General features: G+C 38.6%; 1 protein-coding gene across 3 annotated transcripts in view; it reads left to right on the top strand.

The window, feature by feature from the left end:
* The window catches only part of cacna2d3 (calcium voltage-gated channel auxiliary subunit alpha2delta 3), a 713,907-nt gene that overhangs the window by 584,743 nt on the left and 101,538 nt on the right, over positions 1-27,626 (top strand). For all 3 annotated transcript variants that reach the window (XR_010002615.1, XM_062969910.1, XM_062969909.1), the window contains 6 exons: positions 4,049-4,094; positions 4,224-4,321; positions 6,203-6,296; positions 16,417-16,512; positions 19,305-19,426; positions 21,178-21,258. Coding sequence is in view for 2 of the 3 variants with exons in the window: in XM_062969910.1 (XP_062825980.1) it covers positions 4,049-4,094; positions 4,224-4,321; positions 6,203-6,296; positions 16,417-16,512; positions 19,305-19,426; positions 21,178-21,258 (537 nt within the window). In the remaining variant the exon portion in view is untranslated. The remainder of the gene's footprint in view (positions 1-4,048; positions 4,095-4,223; positions 4,322-6,202; positions 6,297-16,416; positions 16,513-19,304; positions 19,427-21,177; positions 21,259-27,626) is intronic.

The raw sequence follows: 27,626 nt of genomic DNA, 5'->3' as shown, positions 1-27,626 counted from the left end.
GGTTTTGATCTTAAAAACCATTTTCTTTAATAGCCTTCCTGAATTTAGCTTGCTACTGGAAGGATAGCAGGAAGGGGGCCATTCTGACTTCCCTGGGAAGAAGAAGGGAGTTTCAGGCAGCCACTGAGAAAGAAGGTCCTCTGTCTCGTTCCCACCAACTGAGCTTGAGATGGAGGTGGAATCAAGAGAAGGGCACCTCCTGGAGATGTCAGGGCTGGGGCAGGTTCGTACAAAGAGATGCAGTCGGCCAAATAGCCTGGAAATGAACCATCTAGGGCAGGGGTCCCCAAACTAAGGCCCGGGGGCCGGATGCGGCCCTCCAAGGTAATTTACCTGGCCCCCGTCCTCATTTATAATATAATATTTTTATATCAGTTTTAATAATATAATATATTGTATATACATATAATATTGATAATAATATTATCATTGTATACAATACAATACTAACAATAATATCATATAATAATATTAATTATATGTTATATATTACATATAATATTACAGTATAGTGGTATAGTTCAATATAGTATAATGCTAATATTGTGCTATGCTAATAATATAATATATTGTATGTACATACAGCTACTCTGAGTTCCCTTCGGGGTGAGAAGGTTGGAATATAAATGTAGTAAATAAATGTAGTAAATGAATCAATAAATAATTTTGGACTTAGGCTTGCCCAAAGTCTGAAATGACTTGAAGACACACAACAACAACAATCCTAATTAACCTGACTATCTCATTGGCCAGAAGCAGGCCCACACTTCCTATTGAAATCCTGATAGGTTTATGTTGGTTAAAATTATTTTCATTTTTAAAGATTGTATTGGTTTTTCATTGTTATTGTTGTTTTGCACTACAAATAAGATTTGTGCAGTGTGCATGGGAATTTGTTCGGTTTTTCCCCCCAAATGATAATTCGGCCCCTCAACAGTCTGAAGGATTGTGGACCAGCCCTCTGCTTTAAAAGTTTGAGGACCCCTGATCTAGGGCTTTAAAGGTCATTACCAGCACTTTGACTTGTGCCCAGAAATAAACTGGCAGCCAGTGGAACTGCTGCCTGCTCCGTGTAGCCAGCTCCAGTTAGCAATCTGGCTGCAGCAATTTGGACCTGTTGAAGTTTCCAAGCACTCTTCAGAGGCAGCTCCACATAGAGTGATTACAATCATTGTATTAAAATGCTTTTAATGCAAGCTGCTTTGAGTTTCCTTGTGGGGAGAAAAAGTGGTGAATAAATAAAATAATAATAACAATAAAATAATAATAATAATAATAATAATAATAATAATAATAAATAAACAATAATAATAATAAACAAAAGGATCCAGCAAAAGGAGCAGCACCAGGAAACTACAGGCCAATAACGTGTCTGCCCACTATGTTTAAACTACTGACTGGCATCATAGCTGACAGAATTCAAGACTATCTTGAAGAAAAAAACATCTTGCCAGATGAACAGAAAGGCAACAAACGGAAAAGCAGGGGCACAAAAGACCAGTTATTGATTGACAAAATGATTCTGGAGAACTGTAAAAGCCGAAAAGCTAATTTTCACATGACGTGGATTGACTACAAAAAGGCCTTTGACTCACTCCCACACAGCTGGATCATCAAGTGCCTGGACGCCATCGGGATTAATAAAAACGTTGGCACCTTCATTGAAAACATGATGGAGCACTGGAAAACTGAACTATTTGTTGGAAATGAAAGCTATGGACTTGTCAACATCAGGAGAGGAATTTTCCAGGGAGACTCATTGTCCCCTCTGCTTTTCATTATTGCCATGATCCTTCTGTCAACAATCTTACAAAAAACAAATCTCGGCTATCAAACATCTAAGAATTCTCACAAAATTTCGCATCCGATGTACATGGATGACCTGAAGCTGTATGGAAAAATGGAAACTGAAATCCAGTCTCTGACCAACACTGTCCGAATTTTTAGCACTGATATCAGCATGGAGTTTGGCTTGGACAAATGTTCGACAGTGGCATTGAAGAAGGGAAAAATCATTGAAAGTGAGGGCATAAATATGCCTAATGGCCAAACAATAAAATGTCACCAGCCAGAGGCCTATAAATATCTGGGCATACTACAACTGGACAACATCAAGCATGAACATGTGAAAACTGTGGTCAGCAAAGAATACACACAAAGGGTCAGAAAAATTCTCAAAAGCAAGCTCAATGGAGGCAACACCATCAAGGCCATAAACACCTGGGCCATACCTGTCATAAGATATACTGCTGGCATCATAAACTGGACACAGATGGAACTGGACAATTTGGACAGAAAAACAAGAAAACTCATGACCATTCATCATTCACTGCACCCTCGCAGTGATGTTGACCGGCTGTATTTGCCTAGAAGATCAGGAGGCAGAGGACTCTTACAAGTAAAACAAGCAGTCAAAGAAGAAGAACATGCCCTGGCAGAATATGTAAAGCAAAGTGAAGAACCTGCTTTGATTGAAGTCAAAAATCAGAAACTCCTCAAAGCACAGCAGACAAAAAACCAGTACAAGAAAGCCACACTACAAACTAGAGCTGACGGCTGGCACAACAAAACATTGAAAGTTCCTTGACAAAATTGAAGGAGAAGGAGATAAGGAGAAGACCTGGCTCTGGCTCACGAATGGGACCCTGAAGAAGGAGACAGAAGGCCTGATCCTTGCAGCCCAGGAGCAAGCCATCAGAACAAAGGCAATTAAGGCCAAGATCGAAAAATCAGCTGATGACCCAAAATGCAGACTGTGCAAGGAAACCGACGAAACCATTGATCATATCCTCAGCTGCTGTAAGAAAATTGCACAGACAGACTACAAACAGAGGCACAACTATGTGGCCTAAATGATTCATTGGAACTTATGCCTCAAGTACCACCTGCCAGCAGCAAAGAACTGGTGGGATCACAAACCTGCAAAAGTACTGGAAAATGAGCACACAAAGATACTGTGGGACTTCCGAATCCAGACTGACAAAGCTCTGGAACACAACACACCAGACATCACAGTTGTGGAAAAGAACAAGGTTTGGATCATTGATGTTGCCATCCCAGGTGACAGTCGCATTGACGAAAAACAACAGGAAAAACTCAGCTGCTATCAGGACCTCAAGATTGAACTTCAAAGACTCTGGCAGAAACCAGTGCAGGTGGTCCCGGTGGTGATGGGCACATTGGGTGCCGTGCCAAAAGATCTCAGCCGGCATTTGGAAACAATAGACATTGACAAAATTACGATCTGCCAGCTGCAAAAGGCCACCCTGCTGGGATCTGCGCGCATCATCCGAAAATACATCACACAGTCCTAGACACTTGGGAAGTGTTCGACTTGTGATTTTGTGATATGAAATCCAGCATATCTATCTTGTTTGCTGTGTCATAATAAAATAATAATAATTCTGTAGAAATGAATGGAACAAGGGTCAGCTGACTGTAAAGGAGTTCCACTTTAGTTCAGACATGTCCAGAAGCTTTTATGTCTGGCCTGGTTCAGTAGTGGATCCAGGGTTCAGCCAAATCTGATAGGATGAACACCTCTGCTTCTTATGTTCCTATGTCTAAAATTATCAATGTCTATATTGGTCATCCTTCCTTATGTACTTTTTATAACAACTCCTTCCTTTCCTTTTACTTTTTCCTTCTCCATTCCTTTCCCTTTTTACATTCCTTTGCTTCTTCTTTATGGCTTTTTAAATAACTACATCCTATCCTTTGTTCATAGGTCCGCTTTCTTAAATTCCATTGTGAACCACTTGTTGTCTTGATGTATAATCATAAGAACACTATCTTGTTTAAGTGCCTTCTGGTGGCCTAACATAAAATCTTGAATATTTAGTGATCTTGAGCTGCTTATGACTGGCCAGTAAGTCACTTGGTTCTTGCACATTTGTAGAAGTGCAATGTATAGTGATTAAATAAGGTATATAAAATAATTTAGTTTTTAAAGGAATAATAACGATGATCATGAGTTCTACACAGATACTGAGTTGGTATTTGTGTAGAACTCAGGAAAATGACCCTTTGACATTTTGTCTGGTTTCAGGCTTGCATGACTTGGAACAGCCTGATGTATCCTTGGCAGATGAATGGTAAGCCTTCAATAAAGCATGCAGCTGGCATGTGTTACAGAAAACTGTTTATGCTCATCCTACTAAAAGACAAAGGGAGTCATGTTTGCAAACATTTGTTACCATTATTTTTAACCACTCTGTCCTCAGGTCATATTGCAACACAGACTTGCATCCTGAGCACCGCCAAATGACTCAACTGAAGGCTATTAAAAACTACCTCACCGGGAAAGAGCCATTGCTTCCATGTGAGTAAATTGTTGATTACATCTGAATTCGGATAAATACTGCATCTCCCCCTAGTAAATACACTGCATTTGCCTTCTACAGAACAAAAACAATGATTATTTTAGTGCCATACACTGCAGGTGAATGGGGTGGCCAGATACAAAAGAGCACAGGATGCCTTTACCTTTAAGCTATACCCCTGACTTTTGAACTATACAATTCCCTTGTTCTTACCCCACTGCTGAAGGTACAGATGCCCTGCCCTTTTTCCATTTGGTATAGAGGTGTAAACTTTAAATTATTTCTTCTTTGCATGTGAAACAACAAAGTTTCTTCAGTTTTCTCTTGATCAATAGTAAGAAATGTTTCCATGCAGGATTCATGTGGTATTTTTACTCTTCCCAGCACCCCTGTTTTAGAAAATTATTACCTGCAGAAATTAGTTTTTTCCATTGAATTCTTTTCCCCTGCACCCAGCCATCATATTTTCACACAAAACCCCCACTGTTGGCAGAAATTCATGTTGTTTCATGTAAAATTGATGTTATATCTCACAAAATGCAGGATTCTGAATTAAAAAACTCACATGCATTTCTGGAAGCAATGTTTTTCTCTTCCAAAATTGTTTCCAGAAATCTGCTCAAACATTGATTTCAGAAATACTTTTTTATGCAAAAATCTTTTTTCACACTGGCTCCCCCCCCCATCCCCCCCCCCCCATCATGTTGGAAAGGTGGTCTCTTTTGCATGGAAAATCTTATTTTATACAAAAAAAACCCATGCTCTCTGTGACACTAGTTGATGTGTTGATGTAAAGCAATTTTTTTTTTGCAACAGGCATGCCTTTGAATTACTCTTCCTAACTTGTATTTCCAAATGTCATGAAACCAGTTTTTTTTCAGCTGGGAAAGGAATGATAGCAATTATTCATTCTACTGTACAATGCAATTAAAATGTGCCCAAGATTTTAACTAAGATTATCTACTGTGAAATAAGTTCTACCACATTGAGTGAGTCATCCCCACAAAAAGCTCTGAATCTTGTTTTAGCCATGAACAAAGTTGGTCTTGGACAATCCATCTTTGTCTCACCCTTCAGCCTGATATAATTATCAAGCTGACATACTTTAGAAGAAACTTAGATTATAATAATGGATCTGAAATTGTTAAAGTGTTGTATAAATGCTAAGTAATATAACTTAAAGGGTTCTATTTATACTGTACTATATAAAGCACATTCTTGGTAAAGATCTTACAGGTATTAGTTCACATAAAATACTAAGTATCACTGCTAAAACTCACATTTTATGTGTGCATCCATCTTGTTTAGGCTTCTTTTTTCAGTAGCATTTGTTTATGTAAACCCTACTGAAAATGAGACTTGTATGAAATTTCAATGCTAAGAATATCAAGAATAAATTGCACAATGAGTTTAAGTAAATGATACTGTGTACAGTGTGATCCAGCACAACCAGCTGTTGATATTCACTGTCAGCAAAGTTACCAAGTTCTCATGAATGTTTACGGTATGTAATGTGGTGAAGTGAGCCTGCTCTGGACCAAGTCCAGTATTCTGGAATGATGATACCAAGCATATTATCTGCTAACTGAAATCCACTAGGGATATACTGAACTCTTTCCATAATCCTTATCAAACAACATTATCAAAAAAAATATGTTCTAAATGAAAAACAGATATCCTAATTTTGGCTTCCAGTAAAACATTCTGCCAACCACTTATCTCAAAATTAAATAAAATAGATTTAAATAATTTACAACTTCATCTGGAGTTACTCCACAGGGATCAAAATTCATGGGCCTGGGACTACATCTGAATTTGTTCCATCGATTAATGCAGATGCCATACTTCTTTTTTTTAAAAGAATGTTTATAATTTTGTAGGTGATAAAGAACTGATACAAGAAGTATTGTTTGATGCAGTAGTGAGTGCACCAATAGAAGCTTATTGGACCAGCCTTGCGTTAAACAAATCAGAGTAAGTAAATAAAACATTATTTATTATTTATTAATTGTGTATTTTGGAGACAGTCAGATACAGATATAAGTGACATAGATAATTTCATCCCCATTCATTTATTGTTCTTAGACCTGATGCACCCGAAGAATTCAGTTTCAGTTCTTAGAAACCCACTTCATCTGTTTTAAGCACCTCATGGTTCACATGTTGATACTAAATCTAAGTCACTGATCATTGCCTTCACATGTACATTCTGAATTAAACTTTGTTCTACATCTGAGGACTTGCTTGTGCAGCTGCTGCAGAATTAAATATGATTACTAACTGCTAAGGACAGGGTATTTTCCATCGTGAGACCATATTTAGGAAATGTAAGTGTTTAATTACTGCCTGTACTGCAACCTCCTGTATTATATGTCATTCATTCTGTTGCTATGGACAATTTCTGTTTAGAATTGGAGAAGTGGTTAGTATTTTTATATTGAGAAATAAATTATTAACTTAAATATCTATATCATTATATTGTTATGACACTTTAGCCTCCTATTGCCATTTGTTCTCATGAATATTAGCAATCATAGGTCAAGATCCTGCATTAAGCAGGCTTAGTATAATATGCATATGGTTCCAGTCCTCCCAGCCATCCTGGCAGCTGCCAAATCTGGTGAAGAAACATCAGGTCTTGGACTTCCAGTTTGGCGAGATGGCGGCAGGGTGGACTTCTTGAGAGTTCTCGAGAAGCCAGCCAAGCAAGGCGACTGGGTAGAGCACGGAGCTCCCTCTCGCTGATGGATTGAGTTCAGGGAGACAGACAAACCCATAGGGTACCAACCGATGGTCTTGAGATCCTCACTCCTCAAGAGTGAGTGTCAGGAGAGACCCGGACTGGTTACCCGCAGGGTGTGCAGGTTGCGGCAAGGCGATCCAGACAGAAGCGTCTGGGATTACTGCTGAAACTCACCCAATTTTAACTGCACGAACCGAACATCAGAAAGGTACAAAGAAAATCCTTTATCTATAATTGAACAACTGACTTCGCCTATCTACTGAAAGAAATTTAAAGAACTTAAATCTGAAGAGTAAATTGGGATTTGCTTCAAATGGAAACAAAATTGGATAAGAGGGAAGACAGGAGGAAATTGGGGCTATCTGTACTATAAAGGATTTTAAAGTTCTAAATTTAAAAGAGAACTGAAAAGGGGAGAATAAGGGAAATAAAATCGAAAAGAAACTCGCTAAAGAATGGTCTGAACTTGAAGACATATTTGTTGTGTCTGCGGCGGTGAATCTCATCAAAACAAAGACTAACCATGCAGCAGCTGTGTGGTAGAAGGAAGTGACATCAACGGAAGGAGAAGAAAAAGGGCTCACCTCCAGAACTGATAAATAACTGCTGCCCACTCACCATAGAGTAATGGAAGACACGGGGAAAGCGGATAACGGAAGAGGAAGTGAAGTGGGTGAAAGGAGACCATAGATCAAGGAAAGTAAAGAGAACTGCGATGTGAGGTTTAAAGTGAAAAAAAGGAGCGGAACATAGAGACATACTCAGGAAGTGACGGCAAGGAAGATAGAGAGACTAAGGGACTATAGAGCTAGTACAACTAAGAACGGAATTTGGAAAGGAAGGGCAAACCACAACGGAGGAGAAGACAGCCAGCAAACTCAAGACGAGGGACAGGATGTGCAGAAAAGAAGGGAAAGAAGGAAGAAGAAGGAGTAAAACTAAAGACCGAGTGCCAGAGAGGAACGGAATCATGACGGGAGAAGGGAGAAGCGGCGAAAGAAGATTGTGATGGAGAAGTGAGACGAGAAGCCAGAACTTATAGACAGGATTAGAGAACAGAGGAAAAGACATAAAAGGCATAAAGACATAAAATTACTGTTGAAAGGATAAATTTAAAGGATACACTTAAAGACTGATTAACTCTGAATAAAATGTTAACATTTAGATTTAAGACAGATAAAGACAAAGGAACGCAAAGGAGAATGTAGCTTTCTGATGAAATTAGCCTCAAAGATGTCATGAGGGTAATGAAGGAGGTTCAAAAAGTGGCAGAAGAACAGGACGCCTACCAAAAAATGTTCCAGGACCAAATGTTAAGTGTGAAGAATGAGATTACAGAAGACTTAGGAGATATGAAAAAAGATATTAATAATTGAAAACAGGAGATTCAGGAAATCAAACGACAAACAAAAACAGGAGAAAACCCAAACTAAAATTCAAACAAAGATGGAAAACTTAGAACTTAAACACCAAAAATTAGAAATGAAACAAAAATTGATGGAACTAAAAAATTTAGAATTTCAATTAAGATTTAGAAATATAAAAGAAGAAAGTAAAGAGAATATAAGGGAAATAATAGTCCAATTAACATCCGAACTGACACAAACTACCTACGAAGACATGGACCCGGAAATTGACAGGGTATATAGAATATCTACTAATTCTGCTAGAAGAAACAAAGTCTCAAGAGACGTGATCGTCCATTTTACTAAGAAAAGAATCAGGGATGATATACTAAGAGAAAATAACAAACAACCAATTTACTATAAGGACAAAAAAATAGCCATCCTAAAACAATTTCCACCATCGGCACTAATTAAAAGAAGAAAATATATGTTTTTAACTGAAGAATTTTTTAAAAAAGACAAATTAGATTTTGATGGGAACAGCCAGAAGGGATTATGGTAACTTAAAAAGAAGAGAGATTTTGGCTCACTACTGAGGAAAAAGCTAAAAATTTCTACAAAAGATTGAAGAAGGATACTGAACATGCAACCCAAAAAGATAAAGGGAAAAAAGGCAAGAAAGACAAAACGAGACTCAATGAAGAATCCCCTGAAATGGAAGACCCCTTGGACGGCATGGAACCTCTCAATTTGGATGATATCAAAGAGGAAGAACAAGAAAAGATAAAAATCAGTGAAATGGAGAGATCTATAAAATGCTACTCAAATATTATTAACTGACTTAATTTGCCAAATAGGAGAAATAAAGTTTTCAATAATATCAAAAAAGGAGTCTATGATATTGTGGCTCTGCAAGAAACACATATTTCACAGAAACATGTGACCTACCTGACACAAAAACATATAGGTAAAGAATTTTACTCCTCATTAATTAAAAAAAAGAGGGGAGTGGTAACTTATGTGAAAGAATGGATTCCGGCAGAATTAGCATTCAAAGATAAGGAAGAATTTTGGGAATTTTTGTGTATATCGAAATAAAAAAAATCTAATTTGTAATATCTATGCTCCAAACTGACCAAAAACACAATTTGTTAAAAAATTAAAAGATTTAATTTTGGAGCAGGAATTTGAGAATCTGATCATACCTGGGGACTTTAATGGAGTGATAAATTTAGATCTAGACAAAACAAAGGAAAGTAATAGAAACAAGAAGCATGGAGGGGGGATTCTTCCAAAGAACTGTACAAATTTACAACAAGAATTTAATCTGCAAGACGTATGGAGATCCCACCACCCACAGGACAGAGACTTTACCTTTTTTTTCTGATCGACAACAAGTATGGTCAAGAATTGACATGATTTGGGCTTCCAATTGTCTTACAACTAAAATAACAAAAATAGAAATACTAACTAGAACTCACTCAGACCACTGCCCAATCCAATTCACAATAAATGAATCAGGGAAATGGAGATTAAATGATATATTATAAAAATCAGAAGATGATATAAAGAAAAACAAACTTATTTTGAAAGAATATTTTCAAATTAATGCAACTCCGGAAATTAGCATACATACTATCTGGGATGCTAGTAAGGTTGTAATGACGGGGCACTTCATAAGACAAAATGCATGGAGAAACAAATCAAGAAACCAAAAATTGAAAGATATACAAGACGGCATCGCAGAGACAGAAATAAAGCTTAAAAAATCTCCCAAAAATCAAAAATTGAAAAAGGAGTTAGAATTCTTGAGACTGCAGAAAAATAATTTAGAATTGGAACAACTAGCGAAGAAATTAAAATTTGTCAAACAAGATCATTTCTAAAATGCAAATATGCCAGGTAAATGGCTAGCAAGGAAAATTGGGAAGAAAAAACAAAGACAACATATAACAAGAATTGACACAAATGGAAAATATTACCAAACAGACAAAGGAAATCTTAAAACAATTTGAAAACTATTATAAAACCTTATATAAAAAGGACCAAATTTAAAAAGATGACATAGTGCAATATTTAGGCAAAAAGAACTTACAGAAAATTACTGATGAACAAAGAGGATATCTGAATAAACCAACAGAAGAGGGAGAAATAAAGAAGGCAGTCAGAAGGAGGGATTCAAACAAGGCTCAGGGACCAGATGGATTCAAACAAGGCTCCGGGACCGGGTGGATTCACAGTGGCATATTATAAGACATTTGAAGAAGAACTAATGCCACATCTTAAGAAATTGATGAATAATATACTCAATGAAAAAAAATTACCAAATAGATGGAAAGAAGCCAATATAACAATCATACACAAAGAAAAACCTGATCCGAAGAGTGTTAAGAATTACATACCCATTTCTCTCCTAAACATTGATTATAAAATATTTACCAACATATTACCGGAGAAAATTAAAGAATTTTTAAGAAACTGGATCAAGGAGGAACAAACTGGCCTCCTCCCTAATAGACAACTGAAAGATAATGTTAGGACAATCATTGATGTTATTGAATACTATGAAATGAACAATCAGAAAGAACTGGCCTTACTCACTGTAGATGCAGAGAAGGCTTTTGACAATATTAACTGGGACTTCTTCAAATTGTTAATGAAAGAATTGGACCTAGAATATCAATTTTTAAATGCAATAAATGAGATATATGAGGAGCAAACAGCTAAAATCTGGATCAATGGACTTGAAACAAAAGAAATAAAGATTTAAAAAGGCACCCCACCAAGGATACCCTTCTCCCCTTTTATTTTTATTTTTTGCAATGATAATAAGGGATAAGGGATGACCCAAATCTCAAGGGAACTAGAATAAGAAGTTTACATTACAAAATTAGGGCATTCGCGGACAATTTAATTTTATCATAGAGGACCCAATAGAAGATATAAAAATGGCTGAATACTATAGAAGAATTTGGCAAAGTAGCAGGCTTTATAATTAATAAAAATAAATCAATGATACTGACTAAAAATATTAGTAAGAAAGATCAAGAAAAGTTAAAAGAAACCTCTGGTCTACAAATCAATTATTTAGGGATTTTGAACACATCCAAAAACTCACAACTACTAAAAAACAACTATGGACAGAAATAAAAAGACAATTAGAAAACTGGAAAAATCTAAATATCTCACTATTAGGTAGAATTTCGACAATTAAAATGACTGTCTGACCAGAAATGTTGTATTTATTCCAGAATTTGCCAATTATTAGAAATATGGCCATTTCAAAAAATGGGAAAAAGATATAACTAAATTTGTATGGCTAGATTAAAAAGCCAGAATTAAGTATACCAATGTAATTGATGAGATAAAAAGAGGAGGTTTGGGAATGCCGGATTTAAAATCACATTACGAAGCATGTGCCCTCATATGGGTCAAGGACTGGATGATGCTGAAGAGAGAAAAAATCCTAACACTAGAGGGACATGATTTGCGAATTGGATGGCATGTATACCTCTGGTATGAAAAAACAAAATTGGGAAAAAACTTCAGAAATCATTTTATAAGATCTGCTATTATGAAAATCTGGAATAAATACAAGGCAAGAATATACCCAAAAACCCCTCTATGGATATCCCCATTGGAAGCAGGGCAAATAAGACTATTAGGCTGGGAGAAATGGCCCATGTACAAAGATATATTAAAACAGAGCGGCAGAAACATGGAAATGAAAACCCAAGAAGAAATTAAAACAAACTTTACAAATATATCATGGTTTCAATATAGACAATTAAGAGAATGCTTTTAAAAAGACAGGAAAGAAGGATTCATGACTAAAGAAACATTCTGGGATAGAATTATGAATTCGGAGAAAAAACTGATAACAAAGATATACAAAAAAAATCCTAGAATGGCAAACTGAGAAAGAATTAGTAAAAAAATGTATGACAAAATGGGCAATTAATATAGGTCGAACAATTCACATGGATCAATGGGAGAATATTTGGAACAAGAAATTAAAACAAATGTATTCACTTGACTTAAAGGAGAATCTCACTTATCCAAGCTAAACGGGCTGGCAGAAGCTTGGATAAGCGAATATCTTGGATAATAAGGAGGGATTAAGGAAAAGCCTATGTAACATTAAATTAGGTTATGATTTTACAAATTAAGCACCAAAACATCATGTTATACAACAAATTTGACAGAAAAAGTAGTTCAATACGCAGTAATGTTATGTTGTAATTACTGTATTTACAAATTTAGCACCAAAATATCACGATATTGAAAACATTGACTACAAAAATGGCTTGGATAATCCAGAAGCTTGGATAAGTGAGACTCTACTGTAACCCCAAAGCAATTCGGGTTCATAAATAAATCTATGCAGACCACCTGTTGGAAATGTAAGAAAGAGCAAGGATCCTTCTTCCCCATGTGGTGGACTTGTGAGAAGGCAAAAAAATTCTGGAAAGAGATCCAAAAAATATTAAAGATCAAATGCCAAATGAGACCAGAACATATACTCTTAGGAATTACAGAAGACACATTAAAAGAAAATGACGAACTTTTATTCGACTACATGATGACAGCTGCAAGAATTGTTTACGCATGAAATTGGAGACAAGAAGAAATACCGAACGTAGACCAATGGTTACTAAAATTAATGGAAATAAAAAATATGGACAGATTATCATATTTATTAACTAAACAACAAGGACTACCAAAGAGAAGTACAGACTGGCAACCCCTCCTAGATTTTATTTAAAAAGAAAAGAAAATTATAACAGTATAAATATAGAGCATTAACATATATGTAGAAAGTAACAAGAAAGCCATGAACATAGGGAAGCCGTAATATCAATGGATAACAACAGACTATTGGGAACAGGATTCCCTTTGGATCAAGGACAATATAGATAAGGATGGAAGTCAACAGACCCCCCTTCTTTTTTTTCTTTTTCTTTTTTCTTTTTTCTCCCCCTCTCTCTTCGAGAAGCTATACTTTCCCACTTTACTATCAACCACAATGTTCTCCCACTTTTATTGTAACTTTCAAAAATTACAAATAAAATTTAAAAAAAGAAAGAAAGAAAGAAAGATCAGGTCTTGGTTCAGAAGGATAGATAAAAATGTGCATTTACAGATGTAGTGTACCTCCTTTTTCTTCCCTGATTGGGCCAGATCAGCTGCATTTTCAGATCAGCTGAATTGCCTCTTCCTTCCCTTCCCACCAGTAAGCAAACGTGGCAATGACTTTAGAGGATGTTTTGAATCTAGTGTAAAGGATTACAAAGTAGCCTGCTGTGTCCTGTCACAAAAGACATATATAGGTATGTGTCACCATCAGGGTGCTATGCATACATTGCATAAGCTTTTTTTTCAATTTGGGGCTATTATTTTACTTCCTTTGCTCTGGCACTAGAATTGCCAAGTTACAAGTGAGAGATTTTTCCTTTTACAGTAGGGTCTTACTTATCCAACATAAACGGGCAGGCAGAACATTAGATAAGTGAAAATGTTGGATAATAAGGAGGGATTAAGGAAAAGCCTATTAAACGTCAATTTACATTATGATTTTACAAATTAAGCACCAAAAACATCATGTTTTACAACAAATCGACAGAAAAAGCAGTCCAAAACACAGTAACGTTATGTAGTAATTATTGTATTTATGAATTTAGCACCAAAACATTGCAATATATTGAAAATATTGACTAAAAAACATTGGCCACTAACAAATTGACTAGAAATAAAGATAGAATTGTATAAAATGAACGTACAGTAGCAACATTGTCAGAAATTAAAATCATAAAAAGTTCAATCCTTGCTGCCTAGAGAAACACCTGTGGATCAGAGCAAAAGGCAAACTGTGTTGGATAATCCAGAATGTTGGATAAGTGAGACTCTACTATATTTTCAGACCATTATCAAAAAGGAACACAACTTTCCCCAGTCTTGCCCCACTCTTTATCCCCTTGCTATAATGAACAATAGGATATGTAACTGATATGTAGATGGAAATAGCCCTAATGATAGAATGTGAGGGGAAACGGTGCAGGGAAACTATGACTTTAATGTTTCCTGATTTGGTTACCAATTCAAACACTATAAGGACATCCGGAAGCTGCAATCTGGCATGCTACCTACCTCAATTTCTTATGGCACTGGAACACAAAATGGAATCACATGATCAGTAATCCAATTAAGTCTTTACGAAACCAAAAAACCAAAACCAGATATAGTTTGTCCTTATTGATTTGTGTCCAGGATGTTTGGAATAAAATGAAGCCATTAAAAGAACATTCAAAGCATTCAAAGCACTAAAACCACTTATAGTGTTTTAGTTGCATGTTATTTTTACTTCTAATATAAGTACAACTGTGGCAATCTGTCAATCTCAGGTTATTCTATATTATACTGTATCATCTTTGTCTCATCCTTGTTTCATAACCAGCTCTGAGAATCTGTTATCTTCCTATGTTGAAAAATGTGTATTTTTCATTTGTTCCTAATTGCACATATATTTTGGTGAAATCTTTAATTCATAAATCTTTACTTCACTGACTATTGTTTGATTTTAGCAGTTTATTTTTTAATGCTTTGTGCACAGTTTGTATTACAGAGCAGTCCCAGTCTCACAAATGTGCAAATGCTTGAGGTGAAGTGTATATTTTCTCACAATTGTCAGGAATGCATAAGTGCTGTTCCTTGAGGCTGTCAAGTTCAATGAAATTTCTTTCTGCTCTTGTCCTAAGCCACCTTGTGTCCCAGTTTTGGAAGAGTAGCTGGGCATTAATTTAGCAAAATGAATGGGAGAATATGTTTTTAAGGAAAGTCAATAAGGCATGCTCTAAAGAGGATGTGATTAATAAAATAGGTTGCAAATACAGTAGTCTCTCATAAATGTGCTGGCAGAATGTTGGATAAGTGAAAATGTTGGATAATAAGGAGGAATTAAGGAAAAGCCTATTGAACATCAAATTACGTTATGATTTTACAATTTTTACAAATTAAAAACAACAAATAATACACATTATGTGGTAATTACTGTATTTATGAATTTAGCACCAAAACATCGCAATGTATTGGAAATATTGATTACAAAAACATTGACTACTACAAGGCAGACTGCGTTGCATAATACAGAACGTTGTATAAGCAAAGGTTGGATAAGCGAGTTTCTACTGTACATTTGAAAGGTGAAGAAATAGATTCTGCATTACTAGAGGTAGCTACGATAAGTCCTTCTACACTGCCATGCAATCCAGATTATCAATCAAGATAATCCACATTATCTTATTTGGACTGGGTTATATGAGTCTACACTGCCATATAATCCAATTCAAAACCGATAATCTGGATTTTATATGGCAGTGTAGAATGGGTCGATGACATGCCACTTTCACTGTCAACATCCCTATTTCTGTTGATGTAATGGCTTGCAATTTTCATCTGTTAAATACATTTGCTTTAGTTTTTAATTAAAACTTAAGTGCATGTATTTAAACAGATTAAAATTGCAATCTTAGTTTATATTTACTGTTTGTGATAAAATAGCAATATCCCATTTACTAATTAGAAATGTTCTGTCTAGATGCAGACATTTCTTTGCAGAAAGTGATGAGTTAGAGTAAACAATCATTGCAATAGAAGGGAGTAAATAATGGATTTATTGCTTTTGAATATTTTCATAAATCATCTGGAATTATAGGTATAACCAAGTTTGCTGATGACACCACATTATTTACGGAGGTATTTATTTGTATTCTTGATTTGTATAGACATTTTTAACCACTGTCCATATTTTAAAAAACTCAGTGTGTTTTCCAATATGATGCTACAATACAGTGAGGCGATGTCACAATAAAGCATCATTAGCTGTATGCTAGAGAATACATTTGTGTGTGTTCTCCTTGTGTGGTTTCCTGGGTGTACCTGTTTGGCCACTGAATTGTGGGCTCACTTCTTATGTTTTTATTCTTCTCTCCCTTTTGATCTCTTCCAGAAATTCTGACAAGGGAGTAGAAGTTGCTTTCCTTGGAACCCGGACAGGTCTTTCTCGAGTCAATTTGTTTGTAGGACCAGAACAACTAACTAATCAGTAAGAATGGATACATAAGCAAATAACACACGAAGGAGAGGAGCATGCACATAATTATAAAACGTTCCCTCTTTTTCTTTCCCACTAATTATAAACTACATCTGCTCCATGTTTCATATATCAAAAGGAAAGAAACATTCATTTCTTTAAAAAAGAATTTCCTTTGTTATAACATTTAGACTAAGTTGCACTTCTGAGTTAAACATCCATCTTATCCATTGGCTGCACTTAGTACAGGATTCTGTAGTCGGAAAAAAATAGTAGGTTTTTTTTTATTAAAAGTTGTGCATTTAAAAATACAGTGAAATTCCAAAGGTTCACTAGATTGTAAGTTCTGATAGCCATTCATGTTTCCCTTTCTTTCACATCCTCTTGTACTAAAAAAGTGGCCTTCCACCAGCTCATACCAACAGTTAGTAACCTTTTTTATAGGTTGATGTTGGTGCCAAATGTGTGCTTAAGAATAGAAGCATGTCCTCTGATTAAACTTCCACTTAGAGTCTTTGGCAAATCAGGGCTAAACTAGGTGTGACGCAGGAAATCCATCAAGAAAACTACTCAGGTATTTTTTTTTTTTTGAAAAAGCAACCATATGCTTTCATTCAGAAGTAATTGCTGAACTAGTTTGTAGTGTTCCTTGTTTGAATCACATTCCTCTCCTGTTCTCCCAAAGGGAGAAAACACATTATGTATTTCTCTCCTTGGACTCCATAGAGCCATAGGAAAGTGCTGTGGAGATTCACATTTATCATAAGAACCAAAGCAGTGATATCTCCGGCCCATCCCCTGTTCGGATATCAGCCAGCATGTCAATGCCTTAAATCAAGAAATAGTTTTCTAAGTTCTACAGATATACTTGCAGGAATACTTCAGCAAGCAAGAGTCCAAAAGTGGGAGGCTAGAACCTGGAACCTCAAGCCATGGCTGATACCAAATGAGAGACTCCCCCCCCCCCCCCGGCACACAGAAGACTGGGCGACTTGGAAGGCACTGAACAGAATGCGTCCTGACACCATGAGATGCAGAGCTAACCTTAAGAAATGGGGCTACAAAGTGGAGTCCATGACATGCGAGTGTGGAGAAGAGCAAACCACAGACCACCTATTACAATGCAGTCTGAGCCCTGCCACATGCACACTGGAGGACCTTGCTTTAGCATCACCAGAGGCATTCCAAGTGGCCAGCTACTGATCAAAGAAAATCTAGTATAATGCCAAGTTTTTAACTTTGTTTGTGTTTTCAAATACATTACAACTGTACCCTCAGTTCACTTCTGACACAATAAATAAATAAATAAATAAAAAATAGGGATGAATAGTTCGGTCAAGCCTGACTGAATCCCTAAAGGAGACCTGTGCCTGTTTTAATAATGTATGCAGTGTTCTTAATACACTTTTCAAATGGGGACACATTTTCTTCTTTCTTTTGTGGTATGAGTTTCCAGTACAGAAATATTACCAACCCCAAATCATATGTTTTCATATTAAATCAGGTAAATTCATTTTTAAATAAATACATAGATGTCCCATATTCTGTATACCTCTTGAAATGCTCTCTCATAGGCAGAAATGACTGGTGAAAGAATTTTCCACATAGAGAAAAAAAATCTGGGAGAGGAAAATCCAGTATAACCCCAGTGGAAAAGATTATTCCCCCAGATCCAGGAACTACTTGCTGTTTATTTATTTATTTATTTCCAATATTTCTATCCCGCCCTTCTCACCCGAAGGGACTCAGGGCGGCGTACAATTGCCACCTCTACTACATTTTTCTTGTATGCCAAGACATATTTTGAAACCTTATAGCAAAAGGGAGGAGGTTCAGGTTCACAGAGAAGAATGGCCTATGACATTTCACACTATGCGTTATAACACAGGGATTACACTTTAATAACCATTATGGCTGCATCCTTTCCTGAACTGCAAATCCCAGAAGGAGCCATAGCAGTTAGACTGAAATCTCAGGACTATGATTTCGTAGTGTGAAGTACAGAAATAGTAGTAGTAGTAGTAGTAGTAGTAGTTATAATAATAAATAAGCATTCTCATAGAATTGCTGAGCAAGATAAATGTTACAATGCACATTCAGTCCCAATTTTTCCCCTCTGAAAAAGGTCTAGGTATTAATTTAGAACCAACGTTGGGATTTTTCATTCAAATTTATTCTGCCTGTCTTTTAATGAATGTTTGTATATCTGTTCCAACAGATTTGTGGTGGCTTATGGCAACGTACAGTTAACTTTAGATAGTTTCCTCCTTCATTTCTCCCTGAGAGTTCTCAAAGCAAATGGTTACCCAACTGGTTACCCAGTCTATCACAGTTACATCATAACTAGTTATCTGCAAAGTAGTATCTTAATTCAGAATGGCCAGAATACAGAGAGTTACTTTAATGCATGCTTGGGGATGTGAGCAGTGACTTTAAATATTAGGCTGCTAGGGGAGCACAAGTCCAAACCCTCTTCGGGCACCTGGAATTAATTGCAACATTCTTTGGTTTCTGGCCAAGGTATCTTGTGAAACAAAATCAAATCAGCATATTTACCACATATTTCTCACATAGCATATTTATTATCAAGTGTGTTCTCTCTTAGAAAATTATTGTAAACATACATAACAATGGTTAATGTGTTAATTTATTAATAATTTAATGGTAAAATATCAGTATTAGTTGTTGGCTACTTGAGTTGGAAGAACTTTAAATATAACTTGATTTTGTTTAGTGAGATTATCAACTCACTTCTCTTTAAAACAAAGCTCCAGCAAACATGCTATGTTTCCTTCTGTTTCAAGAGACTTCTTGACGGCTGGAGACAAGGAGAATATTTTCAATGCTGATCATTTTCCGCTTTGGTACAGAAGAGCTGCTGAACAGATCCCAGGAAGCTTTGTCTACTCCATTCCATTCAGTACAGGTTTGTCACTTCATGAAATTGACAGTGCGCTCTCTCTCTCTCTCTCTCTCTCTCTCTCTCTCTCTCTCTCTCTCTCTCTCTCTCTCGTGTCTATCTGTCTCTCTAGCTATCTATTATCTATCACACTAAAAGCAGTCACACATTAAAGGTCTCATTTTGTTCTTAAATAATAGTATAACCAGGAATTATGCCCTGTTTTGTCTTTCAAAAACAGCCTTAGAGCACTGTGGTAAATAAATGAAAACTGCTTTACTTCAGCAAAACCTAAAGTACATCACACTCAGTGGAATAATGCAAAAGGAAGCAAGGAAGTCTTAGGATAAACACAGTTCTTAGTCTCTGTTAAATTCCCAAATCAAATAGCAGTCTTACTTCAGACAAAGAAACAGCAATAAATCCTTAGGAGCAGTTTCCCAGATGCAGACTTGAAGCAGGCACAAGGGGAGCGAAGAGTCAGTTTGTAACCAGCAAGAGCTGGCTGCACCTGCTTCTGCTTTATAGCCCTGAATCCCCTCCCAGGTGCTAGGGCAGTTCCTAATTACTCAGCTGCATTTCTGGCAGCTATTCTAGATGACTGGCATCTCTGCTCTGTTTCCTTTTGCCTCTCCTGAAATGTGGGTACTTGCAAAATCTCCTCCTCAGATTCCAACTCACTCTCAGATTCATGAACACTTTCCTGCTCCCCTTCCTCTTCTGAAGAAGAGGAATCCCTAACAAATTATAAATTAATTAATGATTTCATATACCTTAATTTATATTTTCTTCAAGAAATCAATTGAATATGATGCAGCATAAGAAAACAAGCACAAGGAAATATTCATAAAACATAATGCAGAGCCATAAAATATGTCAGGGCATGGAATAGAATTGGAGGGAAAGAGTGGCATGAAGAGACTTGAATTTCATCCTAGATTTGCCTTCCAAAAACAATCTTTTGAAGCACAATTACATTTTTGTCTTTGTCTAGAGAAGAAATAAATAAAGCATGGTCCTCCTCTTTATAATAATAATAATCATCATCATCAATCATCATCATCATCATCTTTATTTATATCCCACTACCATCTCCCCAAAGGAACTTGGGGCGGCTTACAAAGCCACTACAGAGTGCAACATATAACATAAATGGTAAAAACGGTACATGAGTATAAAACAAAGTCACATAAAATTATAGCAACAACCCCTGTCAACACATATAGCATAAAATCAAAACAATACAATTTTAAAACATCTGTGAATAAAACTGTCATCAATTCACAACTAAAATGCCAAGTGTGTGACTATATATCTCATTATCCCTGACTACTATCTCTGCTGGTTAGGACTGATAAGAGTTATGATCCAATGAATTTTCACGGTCACGTTCTACAATAGTGTCCTTCCATTCTGTCTTTCATAAAGATCCTATGAGATAGTTTAGGCTGAAAGATGATGATTGACCCAAGATCAACAGTGAGCTTCATAGATGAGTTAAGATTTGAAAATATTGTCTCTTCAGTTCTTGTCCAGCATTTCACCAAGATAGATTCAGCACACAATATCATTTAAAAATCATCACATAGCCCTGAGGCCAGATTTCTCTGAGCTGTTGTTTAGATATGAGATTTGATATTTGAATTATCCATGCTTTCTCTGCCTAAGTCGTGAGAATATTTGGTGATTTTCTTTGCTGGTGTCAGAACATGTCAACAATAGTTAAGATAAGCCATATCACAACATGATTTTAATAGTCATTGCTTTTAATATTGCAGAAACAGCAAACAAAAGCAATGTGGTGACAGCAAGTACTTCTATTCAGCTTCTAGATGACAGAAAATCTCCAGTGGTAGCAGGTAAAATTGCTGTATCTTTTCTTCATCAATATTGTAAACAGGCTCGGCTTTCTTATGCTCCTTAGGCTGCCTATAAAAATGTTCATTTCAAGGCTGTTTGGGAAGAAAGTTCAATAAAGTGCCATTTAATGACCGAATGTCTGGGTCAGTGTAGGCCTCTGGTCCTTAAAAGGCTTGATTTTGAATGCCTTGAACAAAGGAAACTTTTTATAAGCTGGTAGAGGTTGGTTTCGCATAACCTAAAGGATAATTATCAACACATACAAAATCAGTGTGGATTATGAAGTCTTGTTCAGCTATTTTACCTTTTAATTAGCAGGACTGCAGCCATATGTGTCATATTGTGCATGAGGTTATATGCTTATTTCTAATGATATCTGGAAAGGGACTGCTTACTACTACAGCCACCCAAAGTGCAATTGCTTTTTGTGCAGACTACTGGTTCACAGTCAGTAAAGTGATACAATCATGATTTGTTAAAGTGGACCTCGTTAAACTGAAATGTGAAAACCAGCCAGTTTATAGTTAATACAGGCTGAGATTAAATGCAAGGCATCTACAAGTCTCCTTACAAGATATTTCTCTGCCTTTCTTCTGGGATCTTTTTCACACCACACAGTTATAACACTGTGATTCCACTTTAGCTACATTGGAATTCTCGGATTTGCAGTTTAGGGAGGGGTGATTAGAATTCTCAGCCAGAGAGAATATGTAGTTCTTGTCTTTGACTGAACTACAAATTCCAAGATTCCACAGGATAGAACCATAGGAGTTAAAGTGGAATCATAGGCTGGCATTTTGCATCTGGATGAATTGTTTGCTGACTGTAGCAGAAAAAGAGTTGCACCTGCAGTGGTGTTGTGAATTTAGTTGTGCATTACTCATTGTTGTTGCACATGTGCATGATACACTGGAACCTTGACTTATTAGAGTCCTATCTAAAGAGCATTTTGAGTTAAGAACCATTGCTCGACCTGGGTTTTGGTTTGATATGCGAGCAGTGTTTTGAGTTAAAAGCTAGCACCAAAGGAAGCACTAGCCCAAGAGTACAGGGGTATTAGGGCTTCAAGGGAGCAGCCTCCATGCCTCATGCTCTTGTCCACTTTGAGAGATTGCTGTCTGATTTGTTCGTGTGTGCTTTGAGGGACTTTGAGTTAGTTGATTTTGTGTGGTTCCTGGTATGTTTGGCTTCATGAAAAGAGGGAGGGAGAGAGAGCAAGAGAGGGAGGGAGGCTGGATTGAGTATGAAGAAAATGATGCTTCTGCCTCTTCATTTTGTGCTTTGTGCTTCCTTGCCACAATGTTGTGCTTCTACCATTTTAAAACTGATCTTTATTTTTTATTGTTCTGTGTGAATATGCATTTATACATTTTTATTTATAAAGTACATTTTCTTATTTAAAAACATCTAACCAAAATGGGGTGGGGATTTGGGGGGCAGAACAAATTAATAGCATTTTAATGCATTTCAATGGGAAAATTCACTTTGAGAATTCAGTTAAGAGCTCAGTTATGGAATGAATTAAACTCTTAACTCGCTGTAACACTGTACAATGGTACCCTTTCATTAGCATGTGCTCTGCAATGTTGTTGTTCTGCATGGGGTTATGTAAAACAACAACAACAACAACAACAATTTATTTATTACCCTTGAGGCTCAAGGCAGAGCACGATATGGTTAAAACAGTGAGATAAAACCAACTATTAAAATGCATATAACAAATATACACAGGTAAAATGCCGATTAAATTAAAATTCACCAATAAAATACAGGTTAAAATTCACAATTTAAAATATATGTCTTAAGTTGTGTTACATTCTGATTTAGCTGTTGAACCTCTTCCAGCAGGCCATTTCACAGTCTTGGGGCAGCCAATGAAAAGGTCCTCTGTGTGACGATCGCCAGTCGGGTTCTGTCATGCTACATTGAGGGAATGTTGGGTTGCTGCTATAGTGTTATATTCGGACATCTCTCTCACAAATTCGGACATCGGTCCGGACATCTCTCTCACAAATTCTATCTTTAAGCTGGTCGAAAGTGAAGATCAAGACTATCGACTGGCTTCGTAGAGACTATCAGTCCTGGAACCGCTCCATTTGTCTTCTCATTGGATTGGAAGATAGAACGCTAATGGAGGAATTGTTTTTGTATAGGCCCAAACTACAACAGTGGGGCATTACTCTCAGGAGGGTACTAGTAGACCCATTGATTCGCCCCTTGGACATCAGGCTGAATCTTGGTAGACAAGATCCCCCAAATTTTAGGCCATGTCTATGCTACCTCTCAGTCCCGCTCTCCGACATCATTAGTGCCTAGCCCCCTTCCCACGCTAGATGATAATCTGTTAGATGACTCCTTTCCTCTTACACCAGCGGAGATAGGCTCCTCCTTTAAACAATCAAGTATTGCTGGTGATTTCCTATCTCAGGACAGCTGACTATCCCCTTTAATGGGCAATCTCAATATGTCAACTCTCCAGGGGGAAGAGGGTTTCCACGGGCAGGGTCTCATTGAGGTGGTTTGGGGGAGAAGGAAGAACGGTCACTTTCGACCCAGGGAGAAGCGCAACAGAGTTTTTGCAACCCTGGAGAGGAATAGGTGTGGTAGTCTTCAGGACAGACCTCCCAGCCTTAAGGTCCTGCTTTTGAACGCCAGATCCGTCAACGGTAAAACAGCTGTTATCCAGGATTTGATCCTGGATGAGGGGGCGGATCTGGCATGCATCACCGAGATGTGGTTGGACGAGCAGGGTGGTGTGAATCTCACCCAGCTGTGCCCACCAGGTTTCGGGGTGCATCAGCAGGCCAGGGCTGGGGGGCGGGGAGGAGGAGTCGCGGTGATCTTTCGGCAGTCCATCGCCCTGATCAGATGCGCCGTTCCGCAGTCTTCGAGGTTTGAGTGTGTCTTCCTGAAGGTGGGAGCCCGAGACAGCTTGGGGATTCTGCTGGTGTACCATCCACCCCACGACCCAGCAGTCTCTCTGTCCCAGCTAGCAGAAGTGGTCTCCAATTCGGCCCTGGTCTCCCAACAACTCATAGTTTTGGGGGACTTTAACATTCATGCCGAGACCACTTTGACAGGTGCAGCTCAGGATTTCATGGTTGCCATGACGACCATGGGGCTGACTCAAGTTATATCTGGGCCCACACATCAGGCGGGACACACGTTGGACCTGGTTTTTATTGTGGACGGTGGGACAGTCAGAGTGGACGAGCAAAATATTCTTCCATTGTCATGGTCTGACCATCATCTGATCTGTTTAAGTTTCGCCGTGGCTTCTAACCTTCGCAGGGGTGGTGGACCCATTAAGATGGTCCGCCCCAGGAGGCTGATGGATCCGGATGGACTTCTGAGGTCTCTTGGGGATCTTCCTGTTCTGGAGACTGGCGATCCTGTTGATGTCCTGGCTGATCGTTATAACAGCGAGTTGGCAAGGGCACTTGACACGATCGCTCCCGAACGTCCCCTTTCGCTGCGTAGAGTCACGTCGACTCCTTGGTTCACTGAGGAGCTGGCTGTGATGAAGCGTGCGAGGAGGGGACTAGAGTGCATCTGGAGGAAATCTCAGGATGTGTCTGACCAAGCACGGGCTAAAGCCGCTATTAAGGCTTACTCCGTGGCTCTGCGAGCAGCCAGGAAAGTTTTCACGACTGCCTGCATAGCGTCTGCAGCCAACAGGCCATCGGAGTTGTTCCGAGTTGTTGGGGAGCTCCTGCGGCCTCCTGAGACCCAGGGGCTTCCTGATGACTTGGCAACTCGGTGCAGCGATTTCGCACACCATTTTGCAGGCAAAGTTGCTCAGATACGTCATGAGTTGGATTCCAGCTTAACTGTAGTTCCAGCGGAGGTAACCGAGGTACCTGTCTGTTCGATCTTATGGGATTCTTTCCGGCTTGTTCTTCCTGATGACGTGGAGGGGATTCTTGGGTCTGTGAGGGCGACCGCTTGCGCTCTGGATCCTTGTCCCTCTTGGCTGGTTAAGCTGGCCAAAGATGGGTTGTTGGGTTGGTTTGTGGCTATTATAAATGCCTCCCTGGTCCAGGGGTCAGTTCCATCCTGCTTTAAGCAGGCGGTGGTAAAACCACTATTAAAAAAGACCTCCTTAGACCCATCTGTATGTAGCAGCTACAGACCAATTTCCAACCTCCCATTTTTGGGCAAGGTTCTGGAGCGGGTGGTTGCCACGCAGCTCCAGGAGTTCCTCGATGACACTGATTTTCTGGACCGCTCACAGTCTGGTTTCAGGCCTGGGCACAGTACTGAGACGGCTTTGGTCGCCTTGGTGGATGACCTCCGCAGGGAGCTGGACAGGGGGAGTGTGACCCTGCTGGTTCTCCTGGACATCTCAGCGGCTTTCAATACCATCGACCATGGTATCCTTCTGGGGAGGCTCTCCGGGATGGGGCTCGGTGGCACAGTTCTGCAGTGGCTCCAGTCCTTCCTGGAGGGCCGTTCCCAGATGGTGAAGCTGGGGGATACCTGCTCGGACCCCTGGCCATTGACCTGTGGGGTCCCGCAAGGGTCTATCTTATCCCCCATGCTATTTAACATCTACATGAAACCGCTGGGAGAGGTCATCCAGAGTTTTGGAGGGTGTTGCCATCTCTACGCGGATGACACGCAAATCCACTACTCGTTTCCATCTGAATCCAAGGAAGCCCCTCGGATGCTGAACCAGTGCCTGGCCGCTGTGGCGGACTGGATGAGGAGGAACAAGCTGAGGATCAATCCTGACAAGACAGAGGCTCTCCTGGTCAGTCGCTCGTCTGATCGGGGTATCGGGTGGCAACCTGTGCTGGACGGGGTTGCACTCCCCCTGAAATCACAGGTCCGCAGTTTGGGGGTCCTCCTGGATTCAGCGTTGACGCTTGAGGCTCAGGTGTCGGCGGTGGCCGGGAGGGCTTTCACACAACTCAAACTTGTGCGCCAACTGCGACCATACCTCGTGAAGTCTGACTTGACCACGGTGGTCCATGCCCTAGTTACCTCTAGACTGGACTACTGTAATGCGCTCTATGTGGGGCTTCCCTTGAAGACGGCTCGGAAATTACAACTGGTCCAACGCTCGGCTGCCAGATTAATAATGGGGGCGAGTTACAGGGAGAGATCTATTCCCCTGTTTAAGGAGCTCCACTGGCTGCCGTTCACTTTCCGATCCCAATTCAAGGTGCAGACCATCATTTATAAAGCCCTAAACGGTTTGGGACCCACCTACCATCGTGACCGTATCTCCTACCATAAACCTGCCTGATCTCTTCGATCATCAGGGGAGGCCCTCCTGTCGCCACTGCCTGTATCCCAGACCCGCCTGGTGGGAACAAGGGAGAGGGCCTTTTCTGCTGTGGCCCCCCATTTATGGAACTCACTGCCCATCGAAATTAGGCAAGCCCCCACTCTTTTAGCCTTCAGGAAAGATTTAAAAACCTGACTTTTCCAATGTGCTTTCGGAGAGTAACTATTACACACTTCTTTTGTTACTCCCCCAACATCTATCCTCTAGATTGTTTTTATCTTATGTCCCTGTTCTCCGTGATTGTATTCTTATCCTTTTCTCACCCCAAGTTTTAATTAAGTGTCTCATGCGGCCCGCCCTGTTATATATATATATTTGTGTTGCATTGTATATGATTATTTATTGTATTGTTTAATTGTATTATGATATGTTGTTTTATATTTTGCTATATTGTACTGTTCTGGGCATGGCCCCACGTAAGCCGCCCCGAGTCCCCGTTGGGGAGATGGTGGCGGGGTATAAATCAAGTATTATTATTATTATTATTATTATTATTATTATTATTATAATATTCTATTGTGTAATGTAAATTGCCTCATGTAAGTAGCAGGTAGTAATTCTACAGGGTCATACTTCAGAGCCTTTAAGACAGATTTTCAACTCTTCAATAATGACTTTTCAAAGACGACAGTCCCTCACCATTTTATCCAAGCATGCGTAGTATGAAAATTTGCCCATTTAGATTAAAATTCCTCACATCTGATAAATCAGGCTGCAGGCCACAAAAGGTTATGATAATTTCATTGTAAGTCATAAGGTGCCTCATTGTTTTTGCTGAAGCAGACTTGCCCAGTTGCCCACATTTCAGTAACTGTTCACAGACACCCTTTGGTGATCAAGTCAGACAAATAGACAAAATACTTTACTTACGGTCAGCAGTATGTGATACGTTTTAGCATCCAGGAAGTAACCCTTCCTTGTATATCTGTTTAGGAGTTCAGTTGTGATACAGTATGCAGTGAGATGAATTTGACAGAATGAAAAGTTGTAAAACAAGTAAATCAACCTCTGCAATGATACAAGTGTTGCTATAGAAATAGAGATCAAGGAGTTGTGCAACTTGTCTTGCCTGGA

This window comes from Anolis carolinensis, chromosome 2 (genome assembly GCF_035594765.1).
Source record: "Anolis carolinensis isolate JA03-04 chromosome 2, rAnoCar3.1.pri, whole genome shotgun sequence".
NCBI lineage: Eukaryota > Metazoa > Chordata > Lepidosauria > Squamata > Dactyloidae > Anolis > Anolis carolinensis.
This window is presented reverse-complemented; position numbering and strand designations above follow the sequence as displayed.